At 58.9% G+C, this 17,745-nt stretch overlaps 2 protein-coding genes across 3 annotated transcripts; both read left to right on the forward strand.

Annotated features, from left to right (window-relative positions):
* The first annotated feature begins 93 nt into the window (after positions 1 to 93).
* FCN3 (ficolin 3) lies at positions 94 to 4,452 on the forward strand. Its single transcript, XM_045545829.1, has 8 exons — positions 94 to 210; positions 488 to 583; positions 953 to 997; positions 1,235 to 1,267; positions 1,502 to 1,629; positions 2,897 to 3,026; positions 3,137 to 3,271; positions 4,104 to 4,452. Exons 1-8 carry the CDS (start codon positions 120 to 122, stop codon positions 4,343 to 4,345), a joined length of 900 nt encoding a protein of 299 aa, XP_045401785.1. The 5' UTR covers positions 94 to 119; the 3' UTR covers positions 4,346 to 4,452.
* A 1,836-nt stretch (positions 4,453 to 6,288) lies between these two features.
* Positions 6,289 to 17,656, forward strand: MAP3K6 (mitogen-activated protein kinase kinase kinase 6). 2 transcript variants are annotated; one of them, XM_045545825.1, is made up of 29 exons: positions 6,289 to 6,960; positions 8,218 to 8,357; positions 8,447 to 8,470; positions 8,748 to 8,938; positions 9,040 to 9,208; positions 9,579 to 9,685; positions 10,099 to 10,269; positions 10,357 to 10,469; positions 10,861 to 11,020; positions 11,244 to 11,406; positions 11,483 to 11,590; positions 11,703 to 11,752; positions 11,847 to 11,942; positions 12,106 to 12,193; positions 12,276 to 12,409; positions 12,638 to 12,765; positions 13,010 to 13,146; positions 13,458 to 13,563; positions 14,123 to 14,280; positions 14,378 to 14,570; positions 14,670 to 14,808; positions 15,121 to 15,280; positions 15,422 to 15,598; positions 15,882 to 15,987; positions 16,258 to 16,423; positions 16,514 to 16,626; positions 16,718 to 16,791; positions 17,074 to 17,150; positions 17,347 to 17,656. In XM_045545825.1, exons 1-29 carry the CDS (start codon positions 6,372 to 6,374, stop codon positions 17,435 to 17,437), a joined length of 4,128 nt encoding a protein of 1,375 aa, XP_045401781.1. In that variant the 5' UTR covers positions 6,289 to 6,371; the 3' UTR covers positions 17,438 to 17,656. The 2 variants fall into 2 exon arrangements, with proteins under 2 accessions (XP_045401781.1, XP_045401782.1); XM_045545826.1 differs by lacking the exon at positions 6,289 to 6,960 and adding an exon at positions 7,588 to 7,605.
* Positions 17,657 to 17,745: the final 89 nt, after the last annotated feature.

Raw genomic sequence — 17,745 nt, forward strand, 5'->3', positions numbered from 1 at the left:
GGCTCCAGCCTGGGCGGGGTGTCCCTGCGGGACAATGAGAGGAAGTCTTCTTCCTTCACATCCTTCCACCAGCCTGGCCCCTTATAAGACAGAATCCTTCCTCTGGTGACCCCAGAAAGATGGGCCTCCTGTGGACCCCTCTGTCCCTGCTGCTGCTCCTGCTTGGGGAGCCTGCCTGCCTGAGGGCCCAGGACCACCCCAGCTGCCCAGGTACGGGCCTAGGGTGCCCTCCCCACCAACCCACCTCTCATTCCCTCCCTGGGTGTCCCCCCACTCAGGCTCACCAGTCCCAAGGAGCAGGGTGGGAGTTTGATAGTCTGGGGCGTACATGTAAATACATGCAAATAGGATGCAAATCACATAAACCCTTGCCAGCTCGGGAGACGAGTATCCTGACAGCTAGAATCTGGGAGATGGAAAGAGAACTGCAGAGGGGTCTGGGAGAGACAGGCCCACCCTATGCTCACCCGCCTGTGTCTCCCTGCAGGACCCAGGGAACTGGAAGCCAGCAAAGTTGTCCTCCTGCCTAGTTGTCCTGGAGCCCCAGGAAGTCCTGGGGAGAAGGGGGCTCCAGGTCCTCAAGGTGAGAGATGTGAGAGATGCTGGGGAACAAACAGAGCCCTTGGGGGAAACCAGGGCTGCTGGGGAGGCAGCAGTCACTCTGTGCCAAGGAGCCACAGCAAAGGGCAAGGAGCCTGCTCCATGCCAGGCTCCGGGCTGGGCGCCCAGCATCCTACAATCCACTCTGCCAGGTAGGCAGTATCAATTCTGTCTACGGAGGAGGAAGGTGAGGCCAGAAGAGGGTGAGTTTTTTGCCCACAGTCACAGAGCTAACGAAGGTGGAAACTGGGATTTGAACCTTCTTGCTCCAAATCCCTTGGGGTTTTTTGTTTGTTTATTTTGTCGTGGGTATGGGGCAGGACTCAGGGCATCTCTGCATCTGGGATTTCAGGGCAACCTGGACCACCAGGCAAGATGGGCCCCAAAGGCGAGCCAGGTGAGTGTGTGGGTTGGTGGCCTCCCCTCCTTTCTCTGCTTGTGTCCCTCAAACAGAGGGTGGGAAGTCTCCACTTGGCGCTGCTCAGCAATGGGCTAGATTGCCCCCCACAAGGGGACAGGAGGCTGGGAGGAATCGGCGGATTAGAAGGGCCTGGGCACCTGCTCCACATTGGTTCATGGGCCTTTCCCTGGGGGTGCTCAGGCCTCAAGCCAACACTCAACCTTCTCTGGACAGGCGATCCAGCCAACCTGCTCCGGTGCCAGGAGGGTGAGCAGTCTCGGCAGGCACCAGGAACTCGGAATCAGGCGGTACCGGGGTGTCGGGGACCCCCACCCCCACCCCCAGCGTGGCCAAGCCCTTCCCCACAGCCCTCCTTAGGACTCTTCCTCAGGGGCCTAAAGGAGCCAAGAGGGCTCCTGGGGTCCCACACTTGATCCAGTGCCCGGTTGTGGGGTTGGGAAGTAACTTGGGGGCCCCCCTCAGTTTATCTCCCCTTTCCAGGCCCCAGGAGCTGCCGGGAACTGCTAAGCCGGGGCGTCACCTTGAGCGGCTGGTACCATCTGTGCCTACCTGAGGGCAGGGCCCTCCCAGTCTTTTGCGACATGGACACCTCAGGGGGCGGCTGGCTGGTGCGTGTCTGAGAAACCAACTGGTAGGCCAGGCCCAGTGGTCACTTCTGGCCCCAGCCCCTAGGGGCCCCTAGGGGGAGCCGGAGCCCCCCGGAGCAAGGCATTCCTTAGCGATTCACTGCCACATCTACTGAGCTCCCAGCCGGGCCTGAAGAAGTATAAGTCTTCACAGAGGAGGTGTCATTTGAAAGAAATGTGAAGGCTGTCTAGAAGTTCTCTAGACAGATGTGGCGTGGGGGGCATTCCAGGTAGCCGTAAGGCAAACTCAGGGAGGCAGGAGAGTACAAGAGGGTTTGTGGGACTGTGGGTAGGCTGAGGTCTGCTGAGGTAGGCCAGGCATGGACAGAGGACCTCTGCAGAGGCCAGCTCATGGACGGTGCCAAATGACCCTCTGAGGAGTGTGCAGGGCACTGGGGAGCCACAGGAGAGTGTTAAGCAGGGGAGGGACAAGGCCAGACTTCTGTTATAGAAAGATGACTCAGGCTACACGGCACAAGGTGCATTGCAGTGGGGGACAAGCGTGGAGGCAGGGACATGGCTTAGGACGACTAGGGGGCTGGGCAGGAGAAGACAGTGGACAGTAGAGCAATGGAAATCAAGGTGCTTAGGTGGAAAGACATTTAGGAAGAAACTCCGCAGGGCCTAGGCGCTGCTTGGCTTGGCTTGGAGGGACATCTGGGTAGGGCCAGGTTCCAGCTTGGGCCTGTGGGGCTAAACTCTCTGCTTTCAATATCCTGGTTAAATTAAAGCAGGTTATTTTGAGTCTAACTCCCAGCCTGACTGTCTCCTGAGGGCAGAGACACTGTTTCTGTCATTTGTCATTTCAGTCCTCCCCAGGGCTTGCAAGGCTAAGGTGTGAAGTTGAAGTGTCAGTGTCAGTAAAAGTCAATAAACGAATGTGGAGTTCATCAATATATCAATATATTCACAGGCAAAGCTCACTTGAAGGAATCACTTTTTTTTTTTTTTTTTTAGAGACAGTGTCTCACTCTATCTGCTAGAGTGTAGTGGTGCAATCATAGCTCACTGCAGCTTTGAACTCCTGAGCTCAAGCCATCCTCCTGCCTCAGCTTCCCAAAGTGCTGGGATTACGGGCGTGAGCCATTGCACCCGGTCAGAAATTGCATTCTATCACCAATCCAAAGAGAGAGGAAGTGTCTACCCACTTCTCAGAGTTCATGCATGCTCAGATGCCACTTCCCTGTGCTTCCCCGCAGCCCGTGCCCAGCCCCGAGTAACAGCTGGTGTGCTGCCCTCTCCTCCCTAGGTGTTCCAGAGGCGCCAGGATGGCTCTGTGGATTTCTTCCGCCCTTGGTCCTCCTACAAAGCAGGTTTTGGGAGCCAGGAGTCTGAATTCTGGCTGGGGAATGAGAATTTGCACCAGCTTACTCTCCAGGGTGAGTTCCCTGCAGGGTCCAGGGACCCTGAGGGGTACTGTCTGCTGTCCTGAATGCCCCCTACCCTGGGATCTGAGGGTTCCTCTGTACCTGCACCCCCTTCCTTCCAGGTACCTGGGAGCTGCGGGTAGAGCTGGAAGACTTTAATGGCAACCGTACCTTTGCCCACTATGCGACCTTCCGCCTCCTGGGGGAAGCTGAGCACTACCAGCTGGTGTTGGGCAAGTTCTCAGAGGGCACTGCAGGTGGGTGACCTCAGGTAGGGCCCTGGGGAGGGAGGCTGGATCCTTTCCCAGCACTGCCACTGCCTCTATGAATGACCAAGGGCAATTCCTTCCCCTCTGTGGGCCTCAGTTTCCTCATCTGAGAAATGACACTTATGAGACAGGATGGTGCAAGAGTGAAGAATTTGGGCTCTGGAGGCAAACAGACCTGAGTCTGAGTCCAGCTCTTCTACTTACTAACTAGGTGACCTTGGGCAAGTCCCTTCCTGGTCAGAGCCTCATTCTGTCTCTACAAGATGGGTGGGGAGAGGGAGGGGCTGTGGGTGCCGTGGGAGGCTGCGTTGAGTGTTAGCCTTCTCCGCTTCAGAAGAGGAACCAGGGAAGGCTTCTTTCAAAGCAGTAGTGACTGTTGGGGAGAGATTTGAAAGGGGGAAGTGGTTATGGGGAGGGGCCTCAGGGGAAGCCCCTTTCCTGCCCAGGTGTCCCCAAGGTTCCTCCTGGCGGTCCCTGGTAGAGTTGCTGAGGCTGCTGCTGGGAGCCCAGAGGGGACAAGAGGAGACAAGGAGCTAGAGGGAGGCTGGGGATGGCGGGGGGGGGGGGGGGGGGGGGGAGGTGAAGTAAGGGGAAGAGCTATTGGCTGTGGAGCCAGAGAGTCCTGAGTTCAAGCCCCACTGCCGTTGTGACTAGCTGAGTGACATTGGGCAAACAACCTGGCCCCTTGGTGCTGCTGTTTTCTCACGGAGCCTGATAAAATTCACTGCCATGTTGCTCTGAGGCTCCTATGACATAATATCTCCAAAGGTGCCAGACATGGTGCTGGGAACCAAGGTGCCCTCCATCTCCTCCCTGCCAGGGGACTCCCTGAGCTTCCACAGCAAAAAGCCCTTTACCACCTATGATGCGGACCACGACTCGAGTGGGAGCAACTGCGCGGTGGTTGTCCATGGTGCCTGGTGGTACGGATCCTGCTATCAATCCAATCTCAACGGGCGCTACGCAATGTCCGAGGCTGCTGCCCACAAGTATGGCATCGACTGGGCCTCAGGTCGCGGTGTGGGCCACCCCTACCGCAGGGTTCGGATGATGCTTCGCTAGGGCACCCTGGCAGCCAGCACCCTTATCTCTCCCATACAGCTTCCTACCCATGGCCAACCGACTCTGCTTCCTTGGCCGCATTTAAAAATAAAACCATTTTAACCTTTTCTTGGCTTTCAGGACTTTTCCAGTCAGTGGGGAAAACCCTAGAGGGAAGAGCAGGGACACAAGTTCCAGCTCCACTCAAGGAAGAACTTCCTTCCAGTCAGGAAGATGGAAGGGACAGCCTCAAAAGGTAGTGAGGCTTCTGTCACTGGAAGCATGCAAGACAAGGCCAGAGGAGCATATAGTAGAAGGACTGGCAGAGATTCAAGCATCCGGGGACAATCTCCCTGGGCCCTTCAGGTCCTGCAAGTGGTTGGTTTTGTGGTGGGAATTGTGCAGCTTTTCCCAGCATCCTTTGCATTGCTCATGCCTGCCCCTTGTAAGTTGTCTGTTCCTACCATAGCCTCTGTCATAGGCCAAGTCCTCACCCTCTACTAAGTCTCTCCTTGTTCCATTGGGGGCCGATTTGAATCCAGGGTCAAACTAAGGAGGGTACATTTTTCTTCCATGAGGCAACAGCGCAATGAAACAGCAGCCACTGGACTAGCATTTATTGAGCAGTTTATCTGTCCAATGTCACATTCTAGTAAGTGACAGAAATGAATTGTTAGGAGTCTGATGGGTAGTCCTGGGGTTGCACCCTGCTCTATCATGTAGTGATCTTGGACAAGTTACTCAGCCTAAGTCCCCAGTTCCTGATTTCCGGGTCCACTGAGGTTTACACCAGGTTGTTGCTTCAGCCCCTAATTCACACAATGAAGTTAGGGATTCTTGGGGATTTGAAGCTGGGAAGCTGTTGCAGCCCAAAGGGCTAGGGTTTCTAGGGTTCTCCTTCAAAGGGTGGCTAGAGAGATGTTTACAGTGGGAAGTGCTTTGTAGGTCCCATGGTCATGTTCTGGGTAGAAGGCAGCAGGGCTCCACAGCAGGTTGGGTTCTGGGGAAAGCAGCCCCCAGCAAGAGGGTAAAGGCTGTGGCTCAGATGCCCAGTCCCACTCCAGGGCTGAAGACTTCTGGGCAGGCTGGCCTTCCACATCCCGGTCCCTGCCTGTGCGTGCTGCGCCCTGGAGAGCTGTTCTGCGCTGTGTTCCGCACACCCTGACGTCTCTGGAGAGCCCTTCATTCAACAGATCGCGCCTCTTCCTTAGCCCTGGTCTGGGCACACACCTCATGAGCCCAGTCCACAGTGGTTGGCATGTACAGAGGCACGGGCTGTTCTGGAAGCGGCCAGTCTCAGAGGTTCTGGCGGGAGAGTGTAACCAGCTCCATGAACCCCTATGTTTTTTATAATCTTCTCCCTTAACTACTTGACCCTTTAAGTTGTTTCTCAAAAATGATTGACTCCTGGCCTCAAGTGATCCTCCAGCCTGGGCCTCCCAAAGTGCTAAGATTATAGGTGTGAGCCACCACATTGGCCTGAAATGATGGATTTTGTAAAAGACAAAGGAGTTGAGTTCTGAAAGCCCCAGAGCAGACTTCCTGACGCCAGGATTCGCTATACACCCTCCACAACCTGCCCCCATGCAGGTAGCCCCTTGTGAGATACACCCCGACCTGCCCCCAGATACTGTGGCCCCTCCTTTAAAAGTCCACGACATCCCTTAATCCAGAGATGGGTTTGAGGCAGCTTCTCCCGTTCTCCTGGAAGGACGTCTGTCCTATTAAAAATTCCTTTCTTCCTTGGCAATCCTCGTAGTCTCAATAATTGGATTTTTGTGCGACCAGCAGTTGGACCTACACGGAAACCCCCTTGCGGTTTCGACAAAAGGAGGGAGGAGAGAGGCCGAGTCCCAAACTGCTAGGGAGTGGCGCTGCCCTAGGGCCGAGGGTGGAGCTTTCCCCGTCGACCGGGAATGGGCTGGGCCCAGCCTACTTGTGAAGGCAGGACTGAGCGTGGGCGGGCGGTCCCTTGAGGAGTCTGGGAGGCAGACCCCGCCGCACCGACTCCCGGGAGCCCCCACGTGACTGAGCCGCCGATCACCGGATGCCCCAGATTCCTGGGACCCAATCCCCGATTTCAGATCCTCAGGAACTTGCAAGTCTGAGCTCGGATTTCTTCCTAAACTTGATTCCCGGAACGGGACGTCCGGCAGGATTCCGGATCCCCAGATCCTGTAGGAGATTGTCCGATCCCGACCGGATTCCCGAGCGCAAGATTCCTGGATCCGCCGGCCCAGGCTCCTGCCCCGCCGCGGGTTCCCAGCGCCCCAAGCCCCGCGCCCAAGCGCCCTGCATGGCGGGGCCGTGCGCCCGGCCCGGGGCGCAGCGCGCCGGCAGTTGCTGGCAGGACCCGCTGGCCGAGGCGCTGAGCAGGGGTCGGCCGCTCGCGGGGTCCCCGGGCCGGGGCTGCGCGCGGAGCCGGCCGCTCAGCGTGGTCTACGTGCTGACCCGGGAGCCGCGGCCTGGGGTGGAGCCGGGGGAGGGAACCGAGACCGAGCCGCTGCCCCTGCGCTGCCTGCGCGAGGCTTGCGCGCAGGTCTCCGGGCCGCGGCCGCCGCCGCAGCTGCGCAGCCTGCCGTTTGGGACGCTGGCGCTGGGCGACACCGCGGCGCTGGACTCCTTCTACAACGCGGGTGAGCGCGCGCCGGGGGCGCGGCCTCTCGGGGCGGGGCCGGGGTGGGTACCGGGTCTAGGGGCCTTAAGGTGAGGTAAAGCTGCAGGACTTGAGGCGGAGCCCGGACAAAAGTGGAGTTTAGGGGATCTGGAGCGCTGCCGGGCTCGGGATGGGACTTTGGGATCCAGGCCCGGTTCCGGGGTTCCGAGTTGGGGCTTAAGCACCCTTCAGTCGCGGCCGTGCCCCGCGAGCGCGGCAAGCGCCGGGCGGAGCTTAGGAGCCCTGGGGCGGGGCTGTGGCGTCCCACGGGTGGGGGTGGAGAACTCAGCTTGGGACGGTCTCGCGGGGACCTCCTGAGGGCAGATCCCGGGAAGGCAGCTTGGAGTAGGGAAAGGAGCTCACCTGGGGGGCTGGGGTTCAGGGGTCCTAAGCATACTACTTCCGAGGATCGGGCTAGAGAGGCAGAAAGGGAAGCGAAGGGACCCAGCGGGACCGGATTCTGGGAAAGTGAGTTTAGGTCAAGAGGCCCAGGCAGCCAAGAGGGAATGGGCGGGGCAGGGGCGGAGCTGGAGGAGGGCCAGGGCTGGCCGGGGGCGGGGCCAGAAGGTGGCTGTTCCAGCGCGGGTCACCGCTCCCTCCCGTCAACCCCGGCGCCCCGCCCTCGGTACTTGCTCATCCTAGAGTCCGGGAGCTGTGCTTCCCGGATGTCCGTGAAATCGCAACCTAAAAACGAAGGCTGACCCGACCTCGAGGACACAAAGACACACACAGTCATTGACAGACTAACAAGTCGCATACATGTTGACTTACCCAGGCTCTTGCAGAGATACAGTGGGACACAGTAAGCTACACACACACACACACACACACACACACACAGCGTTGTCTACACACATTGGTGGTGCCGGCCCCTTTAAAGGGACTGGGTTGGAGATGGGGGGGGGGGGACTTCTGTGTGTACACAACTGCCTTCCAAATGGCCTGGAACAGGGTCTGAGCTGGGGCACAGCCTTCCCTTTCCCATGCCCGGTACTCACAGGGTCTGAACAGTGGGACCAAGGTCCCAGCACAGTGAACCCAACTCTGCTCTTGCAACACCACAGATATCAGTTCTGTGAAAGAGCCAGAGGGACCCTAAAAGGGAGAAACTGAGGCCCAGAGCAGAATCGGACCCTGCTGATGTCCCACAGAAAGGCAGGCTGAGCCAGGATGGACCCAGGCTCCTTCCCTGTCGAGCTGGGCCTCGGGCTCAGGGCCTGCCCCTCTGTGCCCGCAGACGTGGTGGTTCTGGAGGTGAGCAGCTCTCTGGCACAACCCTCCCTGTTCTACCACCTCGGTGTGCGTGAGAGCTTCAGCATGACCAACAACGTGCTCCTCTGCTCCCAGGCGGACCTCCCCGACCTGCAGGCCTTGCGGGTAGGTGGCCAGGGGGCCGGTGGAGGCAGGAGCAGGGTTGGGGTGGCATCTACCCAGAACACCAGTTTCTGACTGTCTGCCTCCTGCAGGAGGATGTTTTCCAGAGGAACTCGGTGAGCAGAATCTACCCCTCACTTAAGTGCCCTTTGACCTCCACTGTGACTTGTGACCTCTACTAATCTTCCTGGCCTCTTCAGTTACCTCTGACCCCCTAATGCCCCCTGACATCTGTATGACCCTCTGTTTTGTTTCCTATTGCCACCTTTCATGAAGTATGCCCTTTCCTGCTGTCCCAATCCCCACTGGTGCTGACCTCTGACCCCATCACTGCCCGTTTCTTGCCCTGTGCTGACCTCTGATCTCCACTGATTCCTGCCTCCCTCCCACCAGGATTGCGTTGGCAGCTACACACTGATCCCCTATGTGGTGACATCCACTGGTCGGGTGCTGTGTGGTGATGTAGGCCTTCTCAGGGGTCTGGCTGATGGCCTTGTACAGGCTGGAGTGGGCACTGAGGCCCTGCTCACCCCTCTGGTGGGCAGGCTTGCCCGCCTGCTGGAGGTCACACCCACGGACTCTTGGTAATGGGGACATCCAGGGATGGCACACCGGGAGGAGGGGCCAGGGCCGAGACACAGGCCCCACCATCCTCTCTCCTTGCCTCCCCTGTCCTGGGTGTCAGTGGCTATTTCCGGGAGACCATTCGGCAGGATATCCGGCGGGCAAGGGAGCGGTTCAGTGGGCAGCAGCTGCGCCAGGAGCTGGCCCGCCTGCAGCGGAGACTGGACAGCGTGGAGCTGCTGAGCCTCGACATCATCATGAACTTGCTGCTGTCCTACCGCGATGTGCAGGTGTGTGGCGTTCAGAGAGGCAGTCGGGCAGCGTGGGTTTGAGGTCAGACACACCCAAGTTCAGCTCTCAGCTGTGCCACTTGCTCACTGGTGGCTTTAAGCAAATTATCAAACGTCTCTGAGCCTTGGTTTCCTTATTTATAATAGGGGGTGATCATGTCACTGACTCCCAGGGCAGTTGTGAGGTTGGGAACACCCAGCATGGGGCACACCGTAGGTGCTCCCTGTAAGGTGTGGTGTCTGGTCTGAGGGATGAGTGCGGAGGATGCGGGTGGGAAGGTGGGATGTCAGGGGTGGGACAGGACACTGGCTGAAGGTATTCCTCAGGGGCTGGGGCCAATCATGGCAGAGTTTGCTGTCCCTCATGCAGGACTACTCGGCCATCATTGAACTGGTGGAGACGCTGCAGGCCTTGCCCACTTGTGATGTGGCTGAGCAGCACAATGTCTGCTTCCACTACACATTTGCCCTCAACCGGTGAGTGGCAGAGCAAGGCTTGGGTCATAGGCACATGGGAGTTTGCTGTGGCCTGGGTCTCTGCCATGCAAAGTCATTGCTGTCTGGGATCACTGCTGTTCTGGGCGGCTGCTGTCAATAGGTCCCTGTTGTTTGGGTTACTGTTGCCTGGGCGGGGGTAGGGGAGGTGGTGCTGCCTTTAGTGTGTTCACAGCTGTCCAAGGTCACTGTGCCTTAGAGTCATTGTATCTAGAAATCACTTCCATCTGAGGTCACTACCCTAGAGATGTCAGTGCTGGCCAGGATCACTGTCATTTTGGGGTCATTATAGTCAGGCTCCTGGAAAGGTCCCTGCTGTTAGGGGTCTGGGGTCCCTAGACAGAGTGGGTCAAGGCCACCAGACAGGTCCTGAGCCCATCTTCCCTCTTCCCTAGGAGGAACAGGCCTGGGGACCGGGAGAAGGCACTGGCTGTACTGCTGCCACTGGTACAGTTTGAGGGCTCTGTGGCACCCGATCTATACTGCATGTGTGGCCGTGTGTACAAGGACATGTTCTTCAGCTCTGGCTTCCAGGACGCTAGACACCGGGAGCAGGCCTATCACTGGTAAGGAGCACGGTGAGGGGCGGCGGGCTGAGCCAGTGATCTGAGAGGTGATGCGGTGGCATCAGTCGGCCCTGTGCCCCACCCCAGGTACCGCAAGGCTTTTGATGTGGAGCCCAGCCTCCACTCGGGCATCAACGCGGCTGTGCTCCTCCTTGCTGCTGGCCAGCACTTTGAGGACTCCGAGGAACTCCGGCTAATAGGTGAGCCCAGATCCTGGCTTCCTGTCCCCTCCCCCACAGGGCCTTGGAGGGGCCTGGGAAGAGGTAGGGAAAGAACACTGGCCAGGAGCTAGGATTGAGTTCATCTGTTTTGGACTATCCTGCCTGTACCCACACCTGGGTCCTCGTACCTGTCCTGGGCCCTCAGGAGCTCTCGAGCCCACAACTGTCCCCAACTTCACACCTGTGTTCAATACACCCTGAGTTCCATGTATACTTGTGCCCAAACCCTCATCTCTGCCTGAGCTCCTACTCCCACCTGCAACCTTGCCACCCAACGTTTTACCCATATCTATGTTCATTCCCACCTGAATGGTAGGCCTTACCCACACCTGCACCCACACTCACTGGAGCCCACACCCGTCTCCCCCAGGCATGAAGCTGGGCTGCCTACTGGCCCGAAAAGGCTGCGTGGAGAAGATGCAGTATTACTGGGATGTAGGTTTCTACCTGGGAGCCCAGATCCTCGCCAATGACCCCACCCAGGTGGTGGTGGCTGCAGAGCAGCTGTACAAGCTCAATGCCCCCATATGGTAGGTGGCCCCGTCTGCATTCTTGGTCTGGCCTGGGCTGCCAGCTCCTACCCCCATGTCCATTGGCACCCTAGCCTGAACCCTGAGCCAATGACCTGGCCACTTTTTGACCAGTGCCCGTAGCACCCAGTGCCCATGGTCTGGCTACATCCAAGCCAGTTTACTCTCCCTGGCAGTGCCGGCTGGTGCCTGGGCTGAGCTGAGGACAAGGCTGTGCCTGCAGGTACCTGGTGTCTGTGATGGAAACCTTCCTCCTCTACCGGCACTTCCGACCCATGCCAGAGCCCTCTGGAGGACCTCCACGCCGTGCCCACTTCTGGCTACACTTCTTGCTACAGTCCTGCCAGCCATTCAAGACAGCCTCTCCCCAGGGGGACCAGTGCTTGGTGAGGCCATAGGTGAGGGGAACCTGGGAAAGGAATGAGTCCTTTCTGACCTACCCCTCTCCTCCACTGCCCTCAGGTGCTGGTCCTGGAGATGAACAAGGTGCTGCTGCCAGCGCAGGTTGAGGTTCAGGGTAGGGACCCGGTGAGCGCAGTGATCCTGAGCTTGCTGGATGGGGAGACCCAGGTGATGTCACCTCTGAGTTCCCTCACTCACATCTAACTTAGAGACTTTCTTCCATCCTCAGACCCCTCTCTTGTCCCCAGAACTCCCCATCAAACCCCATTTCCTCTCGCAGGACGTTCCCGCCAGCTGGACCTTCCCAGTCGCCTCCATCTGCGGAGTCAGGTGAGAGCCAGGACCTCGGGCAGACCCGGGTTGGAGAAGATGGGGCAGGCGCTGCGGCAGCCTGTGTCTCACCGGGTCTTTCGTCCTTTCCCAGCGCCTCCAAGCGGGACGAGCGCTGCTGCTTCCTCTATGCGCTGCCCCCGGCCCAGGACGTCCAGCTGTGCTTCCCCAGCGTGGGGCACTGCCAGTGGTGCGCACAGCCTCTCGTGGTCGTGGTCGGGGTACTCAGAGGGCTGGGACGCCCAGGGGAGTAAGGGAAAGGAAGGGACGACGTCTGCAGGTGCTCCCGGCTTGGGAGGGGACGGCTTCTGTCCAAGATGCCCCCCCGCAGGTCTGACCTCCCCTGCCCTCAGGTTCTGCGGCCTGATCCAGGCTTTGGTGACAAATCCGGATTCCTCAGCGCCCACAGAAGCGGCAGAGGGCGTGGGGGAGGTGCTGGAGGTGAGGACGTGGGACTGGGACCTGGAGGAGGGCGACCAGCTGCGGGCCCAGCTGAACCGCCATCTCGCTCCGCGCCCCGCAGTTTGATTATGAGTACACGGAGACGGGCGAGCGGCTGGTGCTGGGCAAGGGCACGTACGGGGTGGTATACGCGGGCCGCGAGCGGCACACGAGGGTACGCATCGCCATCAAGGAGATCCCGGAGCGGGACAGCAGGTGCGGTGCTCCCAGCCGCGGGCGGGGTGGAGAGCTCGCGGGGGCCCGAGTTGGGGGGCTCTACGGACGGGGCCGTGCGGGCGCGGCTGAGGTCTGGAGGGTCGGGTGATAGGGCTGGGGACCGGCTTGTGGGCGGGGCGGACCCCCGGGAGCGTGGCCTGGCTGGTACCAGAGACGATACTGGAAAGGCTTCTCTGCCCAAATCCTTTCTCCCCTACCTCCCCCCAGGTTCTCTCAGCCCCTGCATGAGGAGATCGCTCTTCACAAACGCCTGCGCCACAAGAACATCGTGCGCTATCTGGGCTCAGCTAGCCAGGGCGGCTACCTTAAGATCTTCATGGAGGAAGTGCCTGGAGGTACCTGCCCCGTGTGCGATGGGAATGAAACCGGAGGTATAGGGATGGGTGGGGGCAGGAAGGGGTGGAGAGCCCTGAGGGGAATAAACCCTAGATGTGTGGGTGGTGTAGCCCAGAATTAGCTGCCGGAGTGGCATTGGGTGATGGAGTCTGGGCTATGGCATGGGTGTGTCTGAGTCTTGAGTGGAGAAATGTGGGCTGGAATAGCGGGTGCCAATAATGAACTTGGACTGTACCTGCCCAGGTAGCCTATCCTCCTTGCTGCGGTCAGTGTGGGGACCCCTGAAGGATAACGAGAGCACCATCAGCTTCTACACCCGCCAGATCCTGCAGGGACTCAGCTACCTGCACGACAACCATATTGTGCACCGGGACATCAAGGCAAGTCCTGAGGCAGGCCCACCCGGGCCTGCTGGGGGTTGCAGGGAGGGGAGGAGAAATGGTCTCAGAGGTTGGCAGTTTAGGTTAAGTGGGCAGACCTGGTGCAAAGGGTGGGGAAGGTTCCTTAGAGAAGTTCAGCCTTGAAGCCAAACCAGATGCCAGCTCCCAGAGGGCCATATAAGTGGGATGGCAGGGGGAAGGCGTTGATAGAGACAGGGCCAGGCTGGGATCCCCAGGCGATGGGGTCCCAGGAAAAGTCCAGTTCTGCTCTCAGGGGCCCAGCTCAGTGTCTACTAATCACCATCAATCAGGGGGACAATGTGCTGATCAATACCTTCAGTGGGCTGCTCAAGATTTCTGACTTTGGCACCTCCAAGCGGCTGGCGGGCATCACACCCTGCACTGAGACCTTCACAGGTAACAGGTGTGGGGCTGGTGCATGGGGATGCTGACCTGGAGCAGAAGAACTCCCAAAGCCTTCTAGGGAATAGAGTGTCTCCCAGGAATGGAGTTAGAGTCCTAACGAGGGACGAAACCCAGGCAGGTGATTCGGCCAGGGATGAGGGGTTGGAATCTTGAACTGGAGCTGGATAATTGATGAAATTGAAGTTAGCACCTGAAATGGATCCCAGGAGTGTTGATGCAGGCCAATGTGGGTGTTGGACGAAAAGGAGGTGAGAGTTCAGGGAGGATGATGCAATCCAGGTTATGTGATGCAGCCCTACTGTGGGTGAGTCCATGAATGTGATGGAGGGTAGGATGAGTGTTGAAAGCCTTGGCAGGTGATGGAGCCTAGGGTGGGTGATGAAACTCAGCAAAGATGTTTGATGGCCAAGGTAGGTGATGGAATCCATTTTGGATGATAGATTCAGCATGGGTACAGGCGGCCAGAGGATGCTGGAGTTCCACTCTCCCACATAACCCCCACCCCATGAAAAAGCCTAGACAGACATTGTTGCTCCTGTTCCTGTCCTAGGGACCCTGCAGTATATGGCTCCAGAAATCATTGACCAGGGCCCACGAGGGTATGGGAAGGCGGCTGACATCTGGTCATTGGGCTGCACTGTAATTGAGATGGCCACAGGTCGCCCACCCTTCCACGAGCTGGGAAGCCCACAGGCTGCCATGTTTCAGGTGAGACCCCACAAGGTCTGGCCCATGGAGGTGGAGTGGGGCCAGACTGGGCCTTCAGCACCTCTAAACTTGACTTTTATTTTCCCTCCCCCCTCAGGTGGGCATGTACAAGGTGCATCCACCAATACCCAGTTCTCTGTCTGCTGAAGCCCAAGCCTTCCTCCTTCGAACTTTTGAACCAGATCCCCGCCTCCGAGCCAGTGCCCAAGCACTGCTGAGGGACCCCTTCCTACAGCCGGGGAAGAGGAGCCGGAGCCCTGGCTCCCCCCAACATGCTCCACGTCCCTCAGGTTCTTTGGGGGTGGGGGAAGGGAGCACATTGGAGGGCTGAGGAGCCGTGGAGGCGACAGGGCTGGGGGGCCCAGCTGACAGCCTTGTCCCTCCCTCAGATGCCCCTTCCACCAGTTCCATTCCTTCAGCTGACTTGACCATCCAGTCTCAGACTTTCCCACGCCCTCAGGCACCCTCTCAACACCTACCCAGCCCACCGAAGCGCTGCCTCAGTTATGGGGACACCAGCCAGCTCCGGTGAGAGCCTGGGGTCCTAGGGGTGGGTTTCTTTTGCTTAGTTTTGCCTTTGTACTCCTTCCAGAAAAAGCCCTCCTTGGGGGCCTGGGCACCTTGCCACATGCCAAGGATGGCATTTTATGCCTGCTGTGCCGTGTCCCAGAAACTTTAACTTGTACTTGTTGTGCCCCCTCAGTGCTGGTTTTATTTCTTTGTATCCCTGTGAGGTACGCATAAAAATAAGAAGCCCAGGATTCAAACTGTGCAGCAGAGGTGGCTGGACGGTGTTGCTGCCCGCCCTCCATCAGCTGCTCCCCATTGTATTGTGCCCAGGGTGCCTGAGGAGCCTGGGGCTGAGGAGCCCGCGTCCCCGGAGGAGAGTTCGGGGCTGAGCCTGTTGCGCCAAGAGAGCAAGCGCCGGGCCATGCTGGCTGCGGTGCTGGAGCAGGAGCTGGCCACGCTGGCGGACAATCTGCTCCTGGAGCAGGAGCAGGTGGGCGGCCCACCCCAGAGCCCCCTGGTGGTCGAGTATGAACAGGACTCCTGCAGATGACCTTGCCCCACCCACAGCATCTCTCTCGGCTAGGGTGGGGACATCGGGTGTCCGGGTGACAACTCCTCTCTTGCTTCTCAGGGTTCCCGTCTGGGCAGGAATCATGTGGAACAGCTGCTGCGCTGCCTCGGGGCGCATATCCACACTCCCAACCGTCGGCAGCTGGTCCAGGAGCTGCGGGCACTGCAAGGGCAGCTTCGAGCCAAGGGCCTTGAGCCTACACTTCTGCAAGGACCGCTCTTTGCCTTCCCGGAAGCGGTGAGGGGGCTTTCTGGCAGTTAGGGCTACCCAGTAACAGACAATTTGCTTCCTGTGCCTGGAAATGTGCAAGGACTTTATGTTCCAAGATTCTCTGTCTCTTCCTGGAAGATAGGGCCATCAGGAAAGGGACGTCTGCCCAGTCCTAGCTTCCCAGCCCTTCCCTTCACCCCAGGCTCGCCCACCCCACTTGCTTCCGCAGAAGACTTTCTGGCCTTTCCAGCTCAAGCCCCACCTCTAGTTGGGGCTCAGCAGTCTCAGCAGCGCTCTCCCTCCTGTCTAGGTGAAGCAAATCCTCCGCAGGCGCCAGATCCGCCCACACTGGATGTTCGTGCTGGACTCGTTGCTCAGCCGCGCGGTGCGGGCTGCCCTGGCTGTGCTGGGCCCGGGTAGGCGCAGGAGGGGACCGGCCGGCCTGCGGCGAGGGTGTGGCCCTTGGGGGCGTGGCGAACGCCAAATGGGGTGGGGTGGGGGCGTGGCCTTCGGGGCCGGGATCCACAGGAACTGGCCACAGCGGGTGGGGGCGTGGTTAAATGGACCAGACCCAGACTGGGCCCTGCAAAGAGCCCGGTATCTGGGCCCACCCGCCCTCGCTGGTGTCTGGGGGTCCCAAACAGACGTTCTTGCCCTGCCTGAGCTCACCCCACTCGTACTGGCAGAGGCGGACAAGGCAGTCCCATCGAGGTCAGGGTTGAGTAAAGAGGGGGAGTCCCAGCAGAAGCAGCAGGAGACCCGGGTCCAGCAGAGCCCGCTTCCCACGGAACCCGCGCAGGGCCCCCCGCCTCTCATGGTGCAGCTGAGCCTCCTGCGAGCAGAGACTGATAGGTAAAGCCCCTCCGAATCGCTCATAGGTTCCGCGCCAGCATCAAGCTACTCTCCACTCGCCACTCCATTCTACTCTCTGTCCTCCAACAGGCTTCGCCAAGTCCTGGCTGAGAAGGAACAGGAGTGCCAGGCCCTGGTGCAGCAGGCGCTGCAGCGGGTGAATGCGGAGGCCAGAACCAACGCCCTGGCCTCAGAGCCCCCAGGTGAGCGGGCCTGGCTGGAAAACACTAGTGGTGGGTGTGGGGCAGCTTCTAGCAGGAGGCACACTGGGCTCATCACCTGACTTCTTGACAGCTGCTCTCCCAACTGACCAGGGCCTGGTGCAGTGGCTACAGGAACTGAGTGTGGATTCAGCCACCATCCAAATGGTGAGGGGCTGCTGGCCATCCCTAACCCCAACAACCACAGACTCCATCTCTCTCTGTCTGTCAGCTCTTCTCACTGTTCCATCTGATGTAGAGAATCTCAAAAATGGAAGAGCACTTAGTATACTCCTCCCATTGTACAGATGAGAAAACTGAGCCCCCAGAAAAAGGGGGAGATCTGCCTCAGTATTTTTGCAGTAGAAAGTAGCTAGTACCTGGGTCTTTGGACACATCTTTCTGGAACTTTATCTGTCCCTGTTTCTGTGGGTCTTTGTCCACAACCAGCTGCTGAACCACAGATTTACCCTCCATGCCCTGCTCACCTGTGCCACCCGAGATGACCTCATCTACACCCGCATCAGGTACATCTTGGGCCCTCCAGGGATGAGCCATCCATATGGCCTCATGCTGGCCAGCGGCAGGCCTGCCTAGGTTCTTCCCTGGAAACTACAGGGGCACCTAGGTTCCCTGAGGACAGAGGGGGCATCAGGCAGAGAGTGGGTACCAGAGAGAGCCCAGGGCCTTCTGGCTGAGCCACATTGAGCCCACTACCCCCAGGGGAGGGATGGTATGCCGCATCTGGAGAGCCATCTTGGCACAGCGAGCAGGATCCACACCAGTTACCCCTGGACCCCGGGAGGCTAAGTGAGCACATCGGAGGCAGGACAGACACAAGGATGGATGACTGGAGAAGATGCAAGCTGCTTCTGATGTGCCCACCCCAAGACCCATGGGCAACTGCAGGAGGCCAGGTGGGTGGGGGCCAGGGTAGGGCCCAGGCCTAGCCCCAGTGTGGGGAACCAACCAGAGGCACCCAAGCACACTGAGCACTACCAGAAAAGAGATTATTAAACTGAACACTTTTGTACCCTTGTCCTGACAATTTCAGAGGGGTGTGTGTGTGTGGGTATCCTAGGAACAGCCCCAGGGTCTTTGTGTCAGAGTCTGAAGTTCCTT

The sequence above is a fragment of the Lemur catta genome, chromosome 3, assembly GCF_020740605.2.
Source record: "Lemur catta isolate mLemCat1 chromosome 3, mLemCat1.pri, whole genome shotgun sequence".
NCBI classification, from domain to species: Eukaryota; Metazoa; Chordata; class Mammalia; order Primates; family Lemuridae; genus Lemur; species Lemur catta.